This window comes from Pelmatolapia mariae, linkage group LG16_19 (genome assembly GCF_036321145.2).
Source record: "Pelmatolapia mariae isolate MD_Pm_ZW linkage group LG16_19, Pm_UMD_F_2, whole genome shotgun sequence".
In the NCBI taxonomy this organism is placed as follows: domain Eukaryota; kingdom Metazoa; phylum Chordata; class Actinopteri; order Cichliformes; family Cichlidae; genus Pelmatolapia; species Pelmatolapia mariae.
This window is the reverse complement of record NC_086241.1, coordinates 6,406,790-6,424,483: the sequence shown is the minus strand read 5'-3', so window position 1 is coordinate 6,424,483 and position 17,694 is coordinate 6,406,790. Positions and strand designations below refer to the sequence as shown.

Sequence of the window (17,694 nt, the reverse complement as noted above, 5' to 3'; positions counted from 1 at the left end):
AAAGCCTGACCTCAACAAAGCAGATGATTTAATTGCCACTTGGTAACATTACAACTGTCATTTTTCTTCAGGTGGTAAATTCATTTAGAAATTAACATTTTAATCCAGAATCAGCCGAAAATCCAAAACGCTGCCCTTTCTCAAGGACGCAGAAAGAGATGCGACCAAAGATATGACTGACTATTGGATATTCTTTAGAGAAGATACGCATTGTAAAGTTTAAGAAAATGAAGAATGCAACTTCTATCTTTATTCAAGACTTGCATTAAATTATTTGTTTTTGGGTGATATAAAACATTGTCTGAGTGAAATTATCCCGTCCAGCACATGCCCACAGCCTCCGTTCCTTTATGGGTTGACAGCGAAAGAAAAATTTTCATGTCAGTCGGTTAAAATTCATTGTTGCCTGTCCAGCCAATCATAGATTTTGACGACACAAAAGAGGCTAAAGTTGGAGTATAAAAAGGTGCGCGCTAATAAACTATGATGCCTATCAGTGTGGGACATTAATCCAACCCCAGTTCAGTCGCGCATCAGCTCCGACACAGCGCAAAGGATTTTTTTTAAACAAAGCGTATTTTTAAACCAGACTTCACACCTAAGAGACAATGCATCTGTCTCAGATCGTGCTGTATCTGAGCTTGCTGATTGCTTTGGGTCCAGTAGTTCTGAGTGACCAAGAGGCGCACCAGCAGCCTTCTGTCAGCACCCCAGTAGACACGGATCAATGCGCTACCTGCGAGGTCCGGCAGCATATTAAAACCATGCGATTAAACGCGATAAAGTCTCAGATTCTGAGCAAGCTGCGAATGAAGGAAGCTCCCAACATTAGCAGAGAGATCGTGAAGCAGCTCCTGCCCAAAGCGCCGCCGCTGCAGCAGCTTCTGGATCAGTACGACGTGCTGGGAGATGACAACAGGGAAGAAGTCCTGGAGGACGACGACGAGCACGCAACAACAGAGACAATTGTGATGGTGGCAACTGAACGTAAGTGTGAATTTTCTTTATTTTTTGTGTCACTGCGTAAGCGCACTCGAACGTCTCCAAAATAAATTTTTACGCACGTGGTAGAGCGCACAGGAGAGTTTATTTTTAGAGAGCAGTCATTTTTTTCCACCAAGGTTTTGTGTTAAAATGTTGATGCAAAAGATTCAAAACACTTTATGAGACATGATGTTTGGGCAGAGAGTACGCCGAGTGATTACGCATGAGTTTTACGTAATCATGCGCAAACGCGCCACTTTATTTCTCAGCGATCATGGAATTGATTTTCTTTTCCCATGTCTCCGCAGCTGATTCCGCCGTCCAGGTGGACGGGCAACCAAAGTGCTGCTTTTTCTCAATTACGCAGAAGTTTCAAGCCAGTCGCGTAGTTCGAGCGCAGCTTTGGGTGCATCTGCGTCCATCAGAAGAAGTGACCACCGTGTTCCTGCAAATCTCCCGGCTTACGCCGGTCACAGACGGGAACAGACACATACGAATCCGCTCCTTGAAGATCGACGTGAATGCCGGGGCCAGCTCTTGGCAAAGTATAGACGTCAAGCAAGTGTTGACTGTGTGGCTGCGGCAGCCGGAGACCAACTGGGGCATCGAGATCAACGCTTTCGATTCGAGGGGAAATGACTTAGCTGTGACCTCCGCAGAGCCGGGAGAGGAGGGTCTGGTGAGCTCAATTTTTACTTGAAATGTAACAGGGAGCTTGTGGTTAAGTTTTCACTTTGAAACGATGAACAATAGGTGGAGCTTGGTCTCATATGTGTAGAGCAATATCTGTCGCTACTGTCACAATCGGTGCATATCTAGCCATTTCTAAAGCGCCTAGGTTCAGAAAACTGTTAATGCGTCTCTGTACAGAGGGTGAGACTTTAACTTCCAGTGTGCAGAGAGGCTTTGCAGGCTCAGCAGGCGTTTAAACATTCCTGCATTTCACTGCTGGAAGAAGGAATCAGGATATAAAAGACTTTTGAAAGCTGTTAATCAACACAGACTCCATGTAGGCGCACACCTGCATTTGGACAAGCGCCCGGTCCACAATAACCTCAAATCTTATTGCTTGATTACATAAAAGTTCACCTGCTCCACATTCCTTTAAGTATTCAGTGTGGCTGTGCAAATCAGAGTAATTGCTGGCACATACACACACAGAGCTACTATCAATGACAAACATACATCACAGAGCTCTAATAATGGCACCCGGCACTGGGGCAATTAGAATAACTAGACAGCTGTGGCTAACCAACCATCAGATGATTTAATTTCTGCATAACTCAAAGTTTCATAATATTATCGTGCCATGTTTGAAAACTGACAGCCGCAGGGCAGCGGATTAAAAGATGAAAAGCTGAATGCTGTCACCCGCCTCCACCTGCAAACCTGTTATTATCAAATTGTTCACACACACTTTCTTGTTTCAGCAACCGTTCATGGAGGTGAAGATTTCAGAGGGCCCCAGGCGTGCCCGGAGAGACTCGGGCCTGGACTGCGATGAGAACTCTCCAGAGTCCCGGTGCTGTCGCTACCCACTCACTGTGGACTTCGAGGACTTTGGCTGGGACTGGATTATTGCACCAAAACGCTACAAGGCCAACTATTGCTCTGGGGAGTGTGAGTACATGCACTTACAGAAGTACCCACACACCCACCTGGTGAACAAAGCCAACCCCAGAGGGACTGCAGGTCCCTGCTGTACCCCAACAAAGATGTCGCCAATCAACATGCTCTACTTTAACCGCAAAGAGCAAATCATCTATGGCAAGATCCCCTCCATGGTGGTGGACCGTTGTGGATGCTCCTGAGTTGGGATGGAGAGAGAAAGGGGGCGGGGGCGAAGGGGCCGAGGCGCCGTCCAGCGTCCTACTTTAAGACTGTTTGACACCACCAATCCACCAGTTCCAGTGCTTTCCTGCAGAACACGGTGCAATAGAATCAGAGTAGAAGCCACAAACAGCCCGACCTTCCTGCAGGGCAACGCTTTCATAGTTCTCACTTTTCTTTCCTCCAGTGAAATCTTAGCCATAGAGGCTTGAAGCCAGGTGGATGCAAGAATGCAAACACACACACACACACACACACACACACACACACACACACACACACACACACACACACACACACACACACACACACACATAACACATGCTGGACCTTGAAGTGAATGTAGCCAGACATGATCACAGTTTTCCAAAACAGTGTTATTATTCTTTGTTTTTTAAATGATCTGTGCTCTGTCCATTTATACCAACATGCCGTCCGTTTATACACCACTCCACTTGTAGCTGATATACAAGCTATCACACTTGATGCTCTGTGTTTGTGATAATCATTTTTTTAGTTTTGTTTTCAGAGTGAAACCAGGAATCCTCAAGGACTTTTTGAAAGGGCTCGGAAAAACACAGCTGGAGACTCTTTAGGGTGATATTTCACACTGGTAGAACATGTTTTAGTACCCCTAAGTGTCCCCAAGAGTCAATGAAAAGTTAAACTACAGAAAAGACTAACTAATCTGGAGATTAATCTCTCTTGTATTGCTCAAAGTTTCAGTTTCAGTGTTTTTCCCCCCATAATGATGTGGTGGTTAATCTCTCTTCAGAGCCTATGGATACAAACATGTTCCACCAGTCTGAAGTACCACTTTAGGTCTTGTCAGGTCCTCACTTATTCTGTCATACATACATGCAACAATATATCCAACTGAGAGATTGTTCTCCCTCAGTCGCAATTGTCAGTATCCAACCAAACAGCCCGACCTGCCCGATACACTTGAATTATTCTGATTGTAAATTCACATGACTGGACAGAAGGACTTGAACTGAAGGCACAATGAATGCAGCCTCCAAATGAAAGTGTGTTTAAGACAGAAAGCGATGTGAATGTCGAAATCATGCTTAGACTCTGTCTTACAAACACAGTTTGCACTATGGCACACCAATAGAAAGAATTGGTTGCTACAAAAAAAGTTGTAAAAACTGATTTTGATATGTTTGCTAATTTGTATTGTATTCATATGCCATTTGTTTCCAGTAGGAGTTGCCTTTCTGAACCATTGTTGGTAAATATATAAAACTGCAACCTAGCAAGATAAATGTTGTAATGCAGCAACTCTATATACTTGTTTTAACAAATAAAATTTCTAGCTTGTTTGAAGAGTTCTGTTTCTTTGATTAGCTGACATCTCGACAAAGCTCATTTTCAGTCATAAACCTCGATAGAATTTGTTATTAGAGCTGCTTCAGAGAAAGCTTTGCGGTCACTCTCGCATCTAAACTCGACGTTTCAGTATCACAACACAACAACCTGAACCTCAATATCGCAGCCCCCCTCCTGTCACACTCCAGCAGCTGAGAATCTTTATGTCTTCAGCACATGGTGCAAGCTGATACAGCCAGTGCGTGACTGTGTGTATGTGTGTGTGCAAAAAACAAATTCCAGCACTCGTCCTCCCTCCATCTACCTGACTACACCTGCACAATCCCGTCACCGCCCGTTTTTCTTATGCACGGCTCAGCCCAATTTCCCTGACTCTGCTTTTTTTTTCCCCATGAAGGGATGTTGAAAGTGTTGTAGTCTAATGAGAGGATGTGAACTCTGGTGCGCTCTGACAGCATGACCTATTCTACTGACAGCCTCATTGAGGCCTGACTTCCGCCCGGTAGAGGGCGAATTGAGCGCCACCCGTGAGAGCCACTTCCTTTCCTGCTGAGAGCTGGAAAACTGCCATGAAGATCAGCCACAGCACAGAGCCGAGCCTGGGCAGAGTGGATCCACAGAGCGTCTTTGCTCTCTAAGGGGGAGATTACAGATTCTGAATTCCTGTGGCCAGTGGAAAGATCTGTACTTCCAATATTTATATATTATTGCTAATTTAACCGTTTGTGGGCAGAACCATTAAAAACAAAAGTGTACCATTTACCAGTTTAACTATCCTCCTACACTAGTGCTCTTTACATGTAAGACATGGACACAAGAATTTTATAACTTTCCAAAAGTTAAACTTCACAATATTATACAGATACCAAAATTTATTTTGCAATTCTTCTTAAAGTATGATCTAATTTAAGTATCCAAAATTCTTACAGATACGTGCAACAGAACACATTATGCTGTAATTATTTTTAGATTAATGACTATCTTTGGAGTTCTTTAAATGAAAGGAAATACAATTAATACAGTGAGTTTGTTTTAGGCAGTGAATACTTTAGCGGAACAGACAGATTACTGTTATGAGTGTGTCTTGCATTTCTAAGTATCCTAACATCCTCCTCAACCATTTTACAGGGATTTTTGAATCTATAGAGTCATATGGTCCAGGCTAAATAAAGGTTAAACACTATAAATAAACCTTGGTATTTTCAGAGACAAGCTCAGATATGTTATTACTGAAATATAGAAGTGCACAAATCAGATTCACTGTATCAGTATTTTCTAGGCAATTGTTTACCAAATGCTGGGACATAATTAAGTCTGAAAATGATGGTGAAATAAAGATTTGTGAAGCAGGGTAAAGTGAATGATCTACAGAAAGTAGAAAAAAGAATGGTCCATAAAAACTGTTGCAAAAACTACCAGTCACGGTTGTAGCTAGTCTGGAGCCTGAATACAGCTTTTTGGATAAGTTAGCTAATGCTGACATGGAGTCATGCAAAAAAAGATCTAGAAACCAAGCATTGCTTCTTAAAGAAACCTGAGCTGCTTCTAAAGGTGTGAATACAGGTGTGCCTTGCTTTGGTGTGGCTTGGGCACAGAAATATTTGAAAAGCAGAATATGAGTATCCTAATCTCCCGTTTTTACATTATAAACTACACATTACTATTATAGGCACATTATAGATATTGTATGGGTATTATAGAGCTCCTCAAACTCCCCTTACTACATTATAAGCATAAGTTAGTATTTTAAGTGCAGGCTGTAATACCTCGCTTAAATGGCATTTTAGAAGTTAACATACAATCCTGTTTTCTTTGAAGACATTGTTCCCTGTTCCTGTTGCCCTGTTTACTTTTAACATTAGTTTTTCAAGATGTTTTGTCCATTATTAGTGTAACTGAATAAAAAAACCATAGAATTAAAGAAATTATCTATTTTATATATTAGTTATCTGTTCAGTATTCAATTAAATCACAAGAAGTTCATAAATAAAAAATCCCTAGCTAACTCAAAATTAAGAAAAATTCCTGGGTGAAATATAAAATCTTAATGATAGCCATTTTAGAAGTTATTAAATTAAAAACTCAAAAAATATTATAAATAGGTATAAATAACTTTGTTTCATTGTCTTTTATGATTTTACAGTTGTAAAACTGCTCAGGTTGTGGGTTTGGGCACATAAAACTTAGTAACATCCTGCAGCCACATGAGCTGCTCTGATTCAGTAATGACTGCCTATCTTTTTCATTCATGAGCTGCTTGTTTCAGGCAGACAGCAGCTGCTGCTCCACAGTGTTCACTGCAGTGTGTTGTTTGTGAACAGGAGCTGGGAAACATTTCCACTGAGCATCATTACATCTGTCAGGAGTCCGACCCTGGAGGACCGTATCCGCCAGCAACATTCCACCTCTGACAGGTGAGGAAGTGAGAGTGAGAACGGGAAGAAGGATGTTCAGGGGTGAAAGAGTAGTCCAAGGCAGCTGGAGACCCCGTTATTGGACAGGATTCCTGTTGCGTAAATTTAATAGAAATTGAATGGATTAAACATACTCTTTGTTAAGTGTGCATTCACAAATAGCCATTAATAACATATGATAAGGTTGCTTGATGATTTTTAGTAATTATATGAAAATGTGTACTTAAGGGAATCAAGTAATGATTATGGAAATCAAATAGATTTACCAAAACTAGAGGTGATTGAATTTAAATTTTTTGTTTTAAATTTATTCTGGGTTTTTTTTTTTATTTTACAGAGCGAATTTTGCTCTTTTCAGTTTAGCTTTTCATTGGTTAAAATGGTTTCAGTTGAGTTTTTATTAGTTCCTATGTTAGTGTTTGTTTTTCTGATATGAAGTTAACAACATTACAATAACACAATAAACCTAAACCCTAGGCACGCCATGTAGACAGTCTCAATAAACATATTCAGCAGAACATCTTCAGGCTGGTTTGTTGACAAACTAACAAAGACTAAAGATAAAGACATTTCCTGTGTATTCCATATGCTTTTTACTTACTTTTATTTATTTCTATAGACGAGTAAAAAGTAATTTTTCCACAGATTTAAATTTTACTTAAATGCCATAAACACGGCCACATATCCAGATCTTTTTTCTCTCTCTTTAACTCTACAGGGAACTGGCTGCAGAGTAGTCTTTGCTTTATGTTTTGGAATATTTATATATTGCTATTATATTTATATAATAGTTTTGGTAGGCTACTAAAACCCTAAAAATATACATTTAAAGGAATAAAATGAAACATCAGCAAAACACAAATCTTGCGTTAACATTTATAACTGGAACTGTAGACTAAGAATTCACAGCTCCAATCGTGCCTTTATGTTACTGTAATAAAGTGTAATTGCACTTGGAGTGAAATGCTTCTGCCCGCATCTTCAGAATAACGTTACACGCTTATATTTAGCATGATGAAAATCTAGTTGGGTTGTGTATGTAGGAAGATAGCTAGGTAGGATGGGTAGATAGGGGGGGTAGGTAGGTCTGGACCAAAGTGACAAAAATAATTATAATACAAAACAGCACAAGACCAATATCCATGCCTGTATTTAAAAAAAAAAGAGAGAGAGAAAATGTGGCTCTAAGAGTGTGCAGCTATGCTATTTGGGTTTTGCTTTAATATTTATATTTTTGTGTACTTGAAATAATAATCTGTGTCTTGACTTGAAAGCACTTTGGCTCAATTCTTACTGATGTTGATGTTGTAGTGGGTATAGTACGATACTGTAGCAGCAATATGGTGATGAAATGAAAGAACTAAGTATGACTGGAAGTTATTACAAGTCACACTCTGGAGATCATTAATGTCTGTACCAAATTTTGGACCTCACAGTTGCAGTAGGGAAAAGACAAGGGATTACTAAAGTAATCAAGACATCCCATCTAGGGAACATGAATGTCTTTAGAGACTTCTGAACCAATCCACAAAGGGGATATTGAGCTGGTTAACATGGAAAAAGTGAAGTGAAAGTCAAGAGATCAAAATAATCTGGATCTTATCCTCTATAGTAAGTCTGTAGCACATTTGATATACATTTGCTATATATTTTATAGTTAGTGAAACATTTTTTCTGAATCAAATGGGAGAGACATTCGGCTGACCAACAACTGGCAGCAAAAAATGACTTAAAAAGAGGCTGAAAAGGTTCAAAAGGAAAAACTCCAAAAACTGAAGAGCTACAATATGTGCACCTTGCCAACGTTATTAGAATTTATCTGCAGAAAAACATAGAAATCTGTGCCAAATTCAATCACAATCAATCCAGTTGGAGGACAGATATTTCATTTGGAGTTATAAATGTCCTCCTTATGGTCAGGGGATCAACAGAGTAATAATGATACATTCTCTAGACACCATTTATGATTTACTATTACTATTGCTATTTTTACTGTGCATTTATACACTTCATAACATTGGGAATTGATTGTACGCCTTTTCATTGCCTATCAATAAACATATTTTTGTAAGCAAGCTACAAAGGGACACATATCCATTTAAGGTAATAAGATAAGAACAGAAAATTTGTTTTAACTTCAGTAATTAGAGTTTATATATTGTTTGTATTGACTAATTGTTGATAGTCTGTTTAACACAGTTGATGGATGGTTTACAATATTCACAGTTTTCAGACTGCAACATTTCTTTTCCTCCTACACCTCCTTCAACAAGCCCTCAAGATTCCCCAAACATCTGGACAAATTAAAACGATGCCCTGGGGCTTGCCAGGTGCATCCCAAAACATCTGGAGCCTTTAACAGATGTGCAAAGCATACCATCTGGAGAAGTGTTTCAGCAGTTAGATAGCTCAGTGGCAAAGGTCTTCCTGCACAAGCAGTAAGGTTCAAGGATGGCAAGAGGCCACAAAGTTGGATAAAACCATTAAATAATATTCTAAACAATGTTTATAGCAATAATGTATTTTCCTAGTGCAGAAAAAAGAAAACTGACACCTATTTCAAGTTGATATGTGGACCTGTAAGGCTCCTGTCTGCAAACACTGGTATATGTGTGGGAGTATGAGAAGTACGCATTTTAAAAGTTTAGTTATGTACCATTGTACCATTATCAAGGTATGAATAGGTTTTAACTCAGCTCCAAAAGATTAACAATGCACCTATAAGATGTTTGAAGACCAGCAATAAACTAACAATGAACTTGTTAACTACCAGTCAATGGGCTTTAAAACATGACTAGTGCTAAATGCTAAAAAAGTGCGATGATCCAAAGACAAAAAAGAACACAGCAACCAAAAAGCTTTGAAAAATAATGCAAAATGAAGCTTGCGCCAATATCCAGCAGTTTGTGACAATTATGCACACTTATTTCAGGGCAGAGTGGGGTTGGGCACGCTCTTTGATTAGCAATGCATTTTTGAATGAAAAATGCCTGATTCCTAATAACATTACCCAAAAGAAAGCTAGTTTTATCGAGTGAAGCCTGTCTGGACAAATGAGTATGACATCCAGGCAAAACTGTAGCCAACATCAGCAATGCACTAGTTTCATTGAGAACGCGCTGACTGTCTTTTATTTTAAATTAAAATAACCCTGAGATGTCTTTATTGTGGCTAAATTAGCAAGCTTCCTTGATAATATTGACAAATTGCTAGCTAACTTGCATATTTGATCTGGCATAAAATCTGCCTTTCTGACACAGCACTATTTATCAGGGCCTGGGAATGGCAGTAGCAGTACACTGACTTATGATTGCAAAGTTTTGGTTTGTGAAATCCTATTTCAGAGTCTCAAGATCAGTGCTTTTACCACTGGCATCTTTTCAAACTAGATGAGTAAGTAACAAGTAAGTGTTAGATCTACTTGATAAATCTTACATTTACTGGTTAACAATTTGTGACTACAAATTGCTTGAGAGTTTTCTGCCGTATTGGATGTGATACAACCACTGGTGATGAGGGGAGAAATACATGTTCCCTCCCTGACTGGTTGGCAAGTGGGTGCTGGAGGCTGCTGGTTGCTGCTAGATGAAATTGGCTGCAAAGAGGATGTGGCACCAAAAACCTCTTAGTAATTGTTAGGGTGACTACCAGATTGCTGCAATTGCCACAGTTTGCATGAAAGTTGCAGAATGGCTTGCAAACATTTGCTAAATAACCCCTGGGCAAGTGAAACTTTAAAAAGTGCAAGGCAAACTACAAGCAGCTGGTTTGTGTCCCACTCTTGACAGTTTCACAACCAGTTAGTGAGCAGTTATATCTGCAGGCAAACACTCACCATCTACAATGACCAGTTTCACCTAGTGACAGATGGTTGCTAAGTGGTTACCAACCAGTCTCTAAGGTTCTCTAACTGGGGCCGAATGTACAATATTTAGCCTATTTGGTGTTGTTAGGTTCGTCACATACAAGTTCAAGCTTTCTTGTCATCATGGTGCAGTCACAGTGCAACAACCATGATATAAATTACAATATTACAATATATACAATATTGCAAACTAACAGAGCAGGACAGTGCAGTACAGTTTTGGCCTAATTTAAGAAACCTCCAAATTACCCATTTGTCACAAAATTAAAAGAAGAGGTCAATTTATAAGTGAAACTGGCGTCTGTTAAGTAACTCTCCTTTATAGGAAACTTTTAAACCTTATTCCATGAAAATACATTGATTAGTGGTTATGGTAAACACCCCTCAAAGTCCAACTGACTACTGACTTAAACAATGTGCCCCTGGGAAGACACTTCATCTTACGAGGGCATGATGTTTAAAATCCAGGTTGTAATCACTTAAACAACCAGGAGAAGATGATCATATCAGGCAAGATTGACAGGTTGTTTATTAAAATGTCTCTCGGGCCCCCAGAAAGCAATGAAAAGCAATAAAATCAGCCAGTCTGGGACATGATAAGGGCCAGATGGCCAGCTGCTGAATGCTACCTGTCTTCACCTCTATAGTGATTTATCCTTTCCGTCTGCGCTCTGCTTGCTATTTCACTTAGCAATGAGGAATCACTACTCCAACCCCAAAACTGACAGTCACCTCTGGGAAGCTATTGCTTGATAAACGACTTTGTAAGGCTGCTGGAAGCTTGGAGCGAGGACAAATTTGGTGTTCACTCCAGATATGTTTACAAAATTCCTCAATGTCAGTGTTTGTTTGTGAGGAGGGGTTAGGTGACGAGCAAAAAATGTGACCCTAAGTTCCAAGGCAGCTGAGCATTGCCTCGCCTGGGACATAGAGCTGACAGTGATGAAGGGTAGATGTTCCTCTAAGGAGACAACGGGAGGGAGGATTATGGAAACCTCCTGTCTCCCAATGATATGCCTGTGCTCTTAACAGAGACGGATGTAGAATAGTATCAGGTATGTGTCAAAGAGGGCTGGATTGGTTTTGACGTCTCAGAAATAACATTTATGATACATTTTTACAGATTAATGCACACAATTAATTTTACAAGAGGTTTGGTTGAGTGACATTCATGCAGCAAGCAGGAATTTCCAGAATTAGGCCTCGGTGGATAGATCCAAGAGACTGTCTGAGCATGGGCTTGACATTTATTGATATGGAAAAAAAATTAGGTTTTCGAAAGTTTATGGCAAATTTATTTGAAACATAACCAGTGTTTATTTATAGGTTTGTTTCTTTCAAGGCTAAAAACATCATATGACTAAAAGGGACCTACCTAAAGCAGTTATTCCTTCGAAAAAATAGATATTTCTTGAGCTAGACAGCAGTAGCATTTTCTTTAATTACCTAAAACATATTCCTCCAGTTAGCACATCTTGGGATATAACCTCTTGCTATTGGAAATGATAACAAGTAATAAAAAAATTACAAACAGCAGACTTGATGGCCCCATCGAAGATGCCCTTGACCCATGAAATTGAATTTCGTGTGACTGTAAATTCTCCAATGGTTGGGAACCTGTGGTTTTTTAATGGCCATTGCATTAGTGTGTGTGCCTGAAGCCCATAAAAACAACTGAGTAGCCGTTCAGTGGTTAGCAGAAAAGTGCAGAGTCACAGCAAGGCACCAGCACCAATTACCAGCCAAGAAACAAAGTAGATGCAGCAAAGTAGTCCCATATGGACTGGTGGTATGTTAACAGTTTTGATAAAGTTCTGTGTACTCAGAGTAGACTGATGATATACAATTAAAATTATAATTACCATGTACTATCTCAGAAGGTTGTTTTCAATACAGTTTATTTATTGGCAGATTTACACAAAAACTACCTTAGCTTATTTTCATGAAAGTTGGTGAAAAAGTGAAGCAGGGATAAAACAAAAACCCATTGAATTGCCTGCACCATTAATACTGTAACTCCAGCAGTGAGTTGAATTTGGAGGGACATTTGTCCATGTAACTTCTTAATCACCTTCCTGAGTTTCAACAGACAAGAACGCCTCGGATCTAGGAGAGTTAAAAGCACCTTAAGACGTCAGCTCTGTCATCTTGGTTTTCCATCTTGTTGGTTTTTGGGCAGAAAAGACATTTTTTCCCAGTCTTGTCATAGATCGATACCAGGCTTCACAAGCGTAATCATGCAGACTTTTGCTTTATGAAGGAGTTTATCCATCAAAAGCAATTAAAACCAGCAGGAGGGAATGTCACATCAAAATCAAACTTGGTACATTTCAAGGAATGTGTAAAATAACATCTGGCATGTGACCAAGGCTGAGCATGACAAAAATACACATTTTTACATCATTTTAATAGCTTTAATAGCCTCTTGGGTGAATGCAGCATGGATGAAAAAGAATTAGCTCAACTTCCTTTTCTGTAACTGACAAATGCCCATTGAACTGTCAAGCCCCAGTGGCATCTATGGATCTGAGGCTCTCTGCCTATATCTCTGGAAATATTCATGTTTCAGTAGATCGTACGTCTTACCTTAAATGCAGATGTCAGAAAATGATCGGCAGTTGCACAAATTTCATATAAGATGCAAGAATTGCAACTCTGATGTCATGACCATGTGGCTAGAAGCCATGACAATTTATCTGAAAAGCCTTTTGCCTCAGTCCCCAAGGTTGATCACTCCTAGGGAGACTGAAGAAGCAGTGGCTAAAGTGCCTTAAGGAGGACGGCATGTTAATGTTCTGTCAAAGGTTGGATTTGTTCATCCCAGGTGGAGACAGATCCTGTGATTATGAGGAAAGAAGTTATTCTTCTCTGTTCTTCTTGCAGGGTAGATATAAAATACCAATACACAGGTAATAACAATACATACACAGGTAGTCATAGAGTCGCATTTACCGGCACACAAGAAAATTCGTTAATAACCATTTAAAAGATTAAAAGAAGTGGGACTGCAAGTATATATATACACAAGTATATAGTATATATCATGCCCACCTAAAGCCATAATTCTACTGACTACTAAGTTTCTTGTTTCTTCTTGGCGGGTTGTCAGCAATGGTGGTAGTTTTATTTAAAACTTTTAAATTAACTGATTACTACATTTGAATGTGACAACATTATCTTTATGTCCTTTATGTATGTGGGTGCATAAAAATGTTGTATTTTTTATAAAGCTAGCTTCATATTTCTAAACAGAAACAGGTGGTGCTATTACCCAGAACTGAGAACAGCTTTCTATGTGACCACTACTCATAAAAGTTCCAAAAATAGGGTGGGAAAGGGGGTTAAATATAGTTCATGTCATTTTATTTTGGATCTGATGACTCTGTTAAAGTCTATGGTTACCTCTGGGTTGCAAGAGTGGGGTACAGTTGCCCTCGTTGCTGAATACGACCTAAAAAGCAGTAGCTGTGCACATTAGGGCAGTAACAGGAGAGGAGAAAACTATCTACATGACGCTGTATGTGAAATTAATAAGTGGGACATACTGCATGCAATTCAAAACTGCTCTTTTTGTTCTCGTTCCTCATGTCAGCACAATGACCAGAAAATGCCTCATTTTGATTCCAGAAAATGTCAAAAAGAGTGCAACAGGTGGTTTAAAAGACAGCTGGCAAAATGAACCACTGCTGACCTTTTAAACATTGTGGTCACATGGTCAAAAGATGATGATCAGTTAATCCACCCCAATTACTCTGATATGCCCCCTAGATGCCGAAGACAGCGTGTACACAGCAGATTCTGCTGCTGCGCGAATTTCTGGACACAAGCAACTGTGGAGTGAATGTCCAGCAGTGAGGAGTTTCAAACATGCATCCATGTGGGAGTGAGGGACAACGAGTGGAGGGTGGAAGGGGTGAAAGGCGGGGCACGAGTTTTTGCTGGCATTTATCCCTTCCCCAGAGGCACTTTGCAGTGTGCTGGCCCTGCAGCAATGCTGAAGCCATCTGTGGGTTCTCTCAGCAGAGGCCACGTAAAACAAGACGTGTGCTGTGGTTTGACCTTTCACAGTCCTAACTATAATATTATCATAAGTTGACTGATCAGATTGCACTTTTCCCTGTGGTTGGTTTCAGTGTCCATATGCCAAAACCTATGAGTGAAAGTCTATATGTGGTATATGGTCAGACCTGCTGAAGTACGACCAATTATCATTATGTCAGGTTGAGAAAATGATTAAGACATGAATAACTATATACAATATACTTTTAGATTTTGACTCCCATCATTCCTCTCCTTTCTGGCCCACTTTAATTTCCCCATGCTAAACGTTAAGCAAGGCATAATATACTAATGTCTTTAGGAAGTGGCACCACTACACGTTAACACAGTGTGAAGGATTTGCTAAACTTTGTGGTTGAAATTACAGTGCAAATCTCTGAAGCATTTAATGCAGCCAGGGATAATATACAACTATCTGTCAATACTAAAGGCTGAGCGGCCAGCACTAATTGAGGAAAAAGAATTATGGGTAGTAGCTGGCACAGTACACCTCTCTGCAGTGCCAATGCCCATTCCAATGGTGCCACAATGAGGCTTAGGGAGAGTAAGATACTGTGGCTTTTGGACAGAAATCAAGTTAGGAGGTCAGATGTCACTCTACAGTTTGAAGGCTGCTGTTTAGATAATGCATAATCTGTGAGAAACTGGCCAAATAAACCAAAATGTCAGAGAAAGGGTTGTCTTCCTTTAAGCATATCAACCATTATTGCTACTAAATTCCTTTTTCACTTGTTAGTCTCTTGACCATGCAGCAAAGACTGGCTCACTTTTATTTAAGTGGACTTAATCTGTTCATTTCCACCTAAATACTTTATAGTTGGATTCTAGTAGAGTAGCTTTGCATGATTTAAAGTTCACAATAATGCACATTTATCCTATACTGGATCATAGTGGAGTCTTTTTGACTGAAAACAGCATTATAGTCAAAGGTACCCTTTTATTAAGGGTGCAACGATACTCGTATCGATATTGAACCGTTCGATACAGTGCTTTCGGTTTGGTACGCATGTGTATCGAACAATACAAAATTTTTAATTTATTTTATCAACTTTTCTTCTGACGTTGCTGTGGATCTGCGTTCGACTACTCAGCCTAGGCTGCACTGTCGAGCGCAGATCCACTGAGCGCAGCGCAAGCTAGCAAGACAGAAGCTTAGCTCGTTGCAACATGGTAGATTGAACCTCCCCCACCCTCATTCAGATATGGCCTTTGGAACTATTTTGGTCTTCATGTGAAGTATGACCCTGAAGGTAAGCGCATCATGGACAAAAGTAAAACAGTATGTCGGATGTGCCACGCAATGCTCAATTACATGGGTGGGAACTACTGCGTTAGCGCAGTTTGCTTGTTAACGTGTTGACGCCGTCCAGCCCCACGCACGGGGCGATCCACGGTAGCTCGCTAACGGAGATTTGCCGTGTTGTGGCGTTAATGTCATTTCAGATTAACGCTGACAGCACTAGTGGGAACACAATGAATATGACTGCACATTTACTCCGACATCATCCTAGTGCAAAGACAAGTGGAAGCAGACAAAAACAACAAGCACGCATGCTACAGACTTTACCCGAGTCATTTAGACAGCCGTTAGCACGTGATTCTCCTTATGGGGACCTGATATGTTTAATATGCTGCTGAGAGTATACCCCAGAAGAAGCGTATAGTATAGCTTTTATTTTGGAAAGAGCCATTTCTCTGTAATAAACTCTCTTTTCCAAATATGAGGGATTTCTCCATGAGATATTTATTTTTTAATTACTTTGTCGTTTCAGCAACATTAAATTTAAAAACTGTACTTTTGAGTTAAAATATATATTTATAATTTTAATAAATGACAAATTAAAAAAGCATGAACATTTTTTTGTATCGAAAAAATATCGAACCGTGACACCAAAGTATCGAACCGAACCGAACCGTGAATTTTGTGTATCGTTGCACCCCTACCTTTTATGCAAGCTTTCTTCTGAATTCCTACTCGTCATAAATAGAAGTTTTCAACAGCAGGTGATTGGAGCTTCTGTGTTAATAGTAGCACAGATCTATCTACTTATCTGCCCATCTGCCTGCTTGAAACGTGTCTATTTATTGGTACTATTTGGTACAATCAATTTATTTATCTGGTACTGTTCATCTATTTATCTAGTACTACCCATCTATTTGGTTCTATCGATATATATCTATTTATCTGGTATTATCCATCAATCCATCCATCCATCTGGTACTGCCTGTCTGTCTGGCACAAACAATCTGTACATCTGATACCATATGTATCGATCTATCTATTCATCTATCCATCCATCCATAGATATATCCGATACTTTCTATCTGGTACTATTCATCTAGCTATCATCTATCTATCGTGTACTATCCATGTATCCATCCATCCATCACCCACTTTGTACTAATCACAAATCTAATGCTATCTATCTTTTAACTATTCATCCATCTCTCAATTTTTCAGGTACTATGTATTTTTTTGTATCTATCATTCACCAATTTGTTTAGTTCCATCCATCCATCAAAAATTTATAATATATAAGTAACACATGATAGTTCCTCTTTGCAAAGACATTACATTAATATACTTTATAAGCTTCTTAAGTGGTTTGTTTTTAAATTCTCATCTCAGTGGAAACACCCCTAGACAAAAATCACATGTCTGATCATAATAGTGCAAAAACCAAGCAGTTAGCATTAGTCTAGCTAGCTGCCTGTTACCAACTTGATGTACACCAAGCTGATTATTCATGGCAATGATCAACTTCTTTAATTTGATTCCTAACTGTGCAAGCAACAACTTTTCTCTGTCAGGATATTTTCATAACAGTATCTGACTAGCTTTTGGATGTGCTGAACCATTTAAATAAGTGTGATTTCATTTGCTGATGCCTTCAAAGTTGATTTACTTTTTGCAACTTTTAAGTGCAAAGCGGTTCAATACAGCAATGCATGAAGTAACCCCCTTTCCAAGCTCCTTAGACCATGAAGTAACCCCATACAAAGTTCTATTGTCTAAAATCTATTAATGTGAATATTAATGTGAATCCCGCCTTAGGACTATGGTATCTGCGGTGATTGGATGGTGTAGTTTTGAAAGACAGCCTCCCTAGTTTTGGCTAAAGATAACATAATAGCTGTCTTGTACTGATTGTCATGATTTAACTTATATTTCAAATATTCTTAACCCTTCAATATTGTTACAATGCTGGG

General features: G+C 39.4%; 1 protein-coding gene across 1 annotated transcript; it reads left to right on the top strand.

Annotated features, from left to right (window-relative positions):
• Positions 1–510: 510 nt before the first annotated feature.
• Positions 511–4,090, top strand: mstnb (myostatin b). The gene is made up of 3 exons (XM_063499369.1): positions 511–987; positions 1,293–1,663; positions 2,415–4,090. The coding sequence occupies exons 1-3, from the start codon at positions 609–611 to the stop codon at positions 2,793–2,795; spliced, it is 1,131 nt and encodes a 376-aa protein (XP_063355439.1). The 5' UTR covers positions 511–608; the 3' UTR covers positions 2,796–4,090.
• Positions 4,091–17,694: the final 13,604 nt, after the last annotated feature.

Excerpts from the sequence above, each read along its gene's own strand:
- mstnb (XM_063499369.1), top strand. The coding sequence starts at position 609 with ATGCATCTGTCTCAGATCGTGCTGTATCTGAGCTTGCTGATTGCTTTG. Across the intron at positions 988-1,292 it reads TGTGATGGTGGCAACTGAAC|CTGATTCCGCCGTCCAGGTG; the intron begins GTAAGTGTGAAT and ends ATGTCTCCGCAG. Across the intron at positions 1,664-2,414 it reads AGCCGGGAGAGGAGGGTCTG|CAACCGTTCATGGAGGTGAA; the intron begins GTGAGCTCAATT and ends TTCTTGTTTCAG.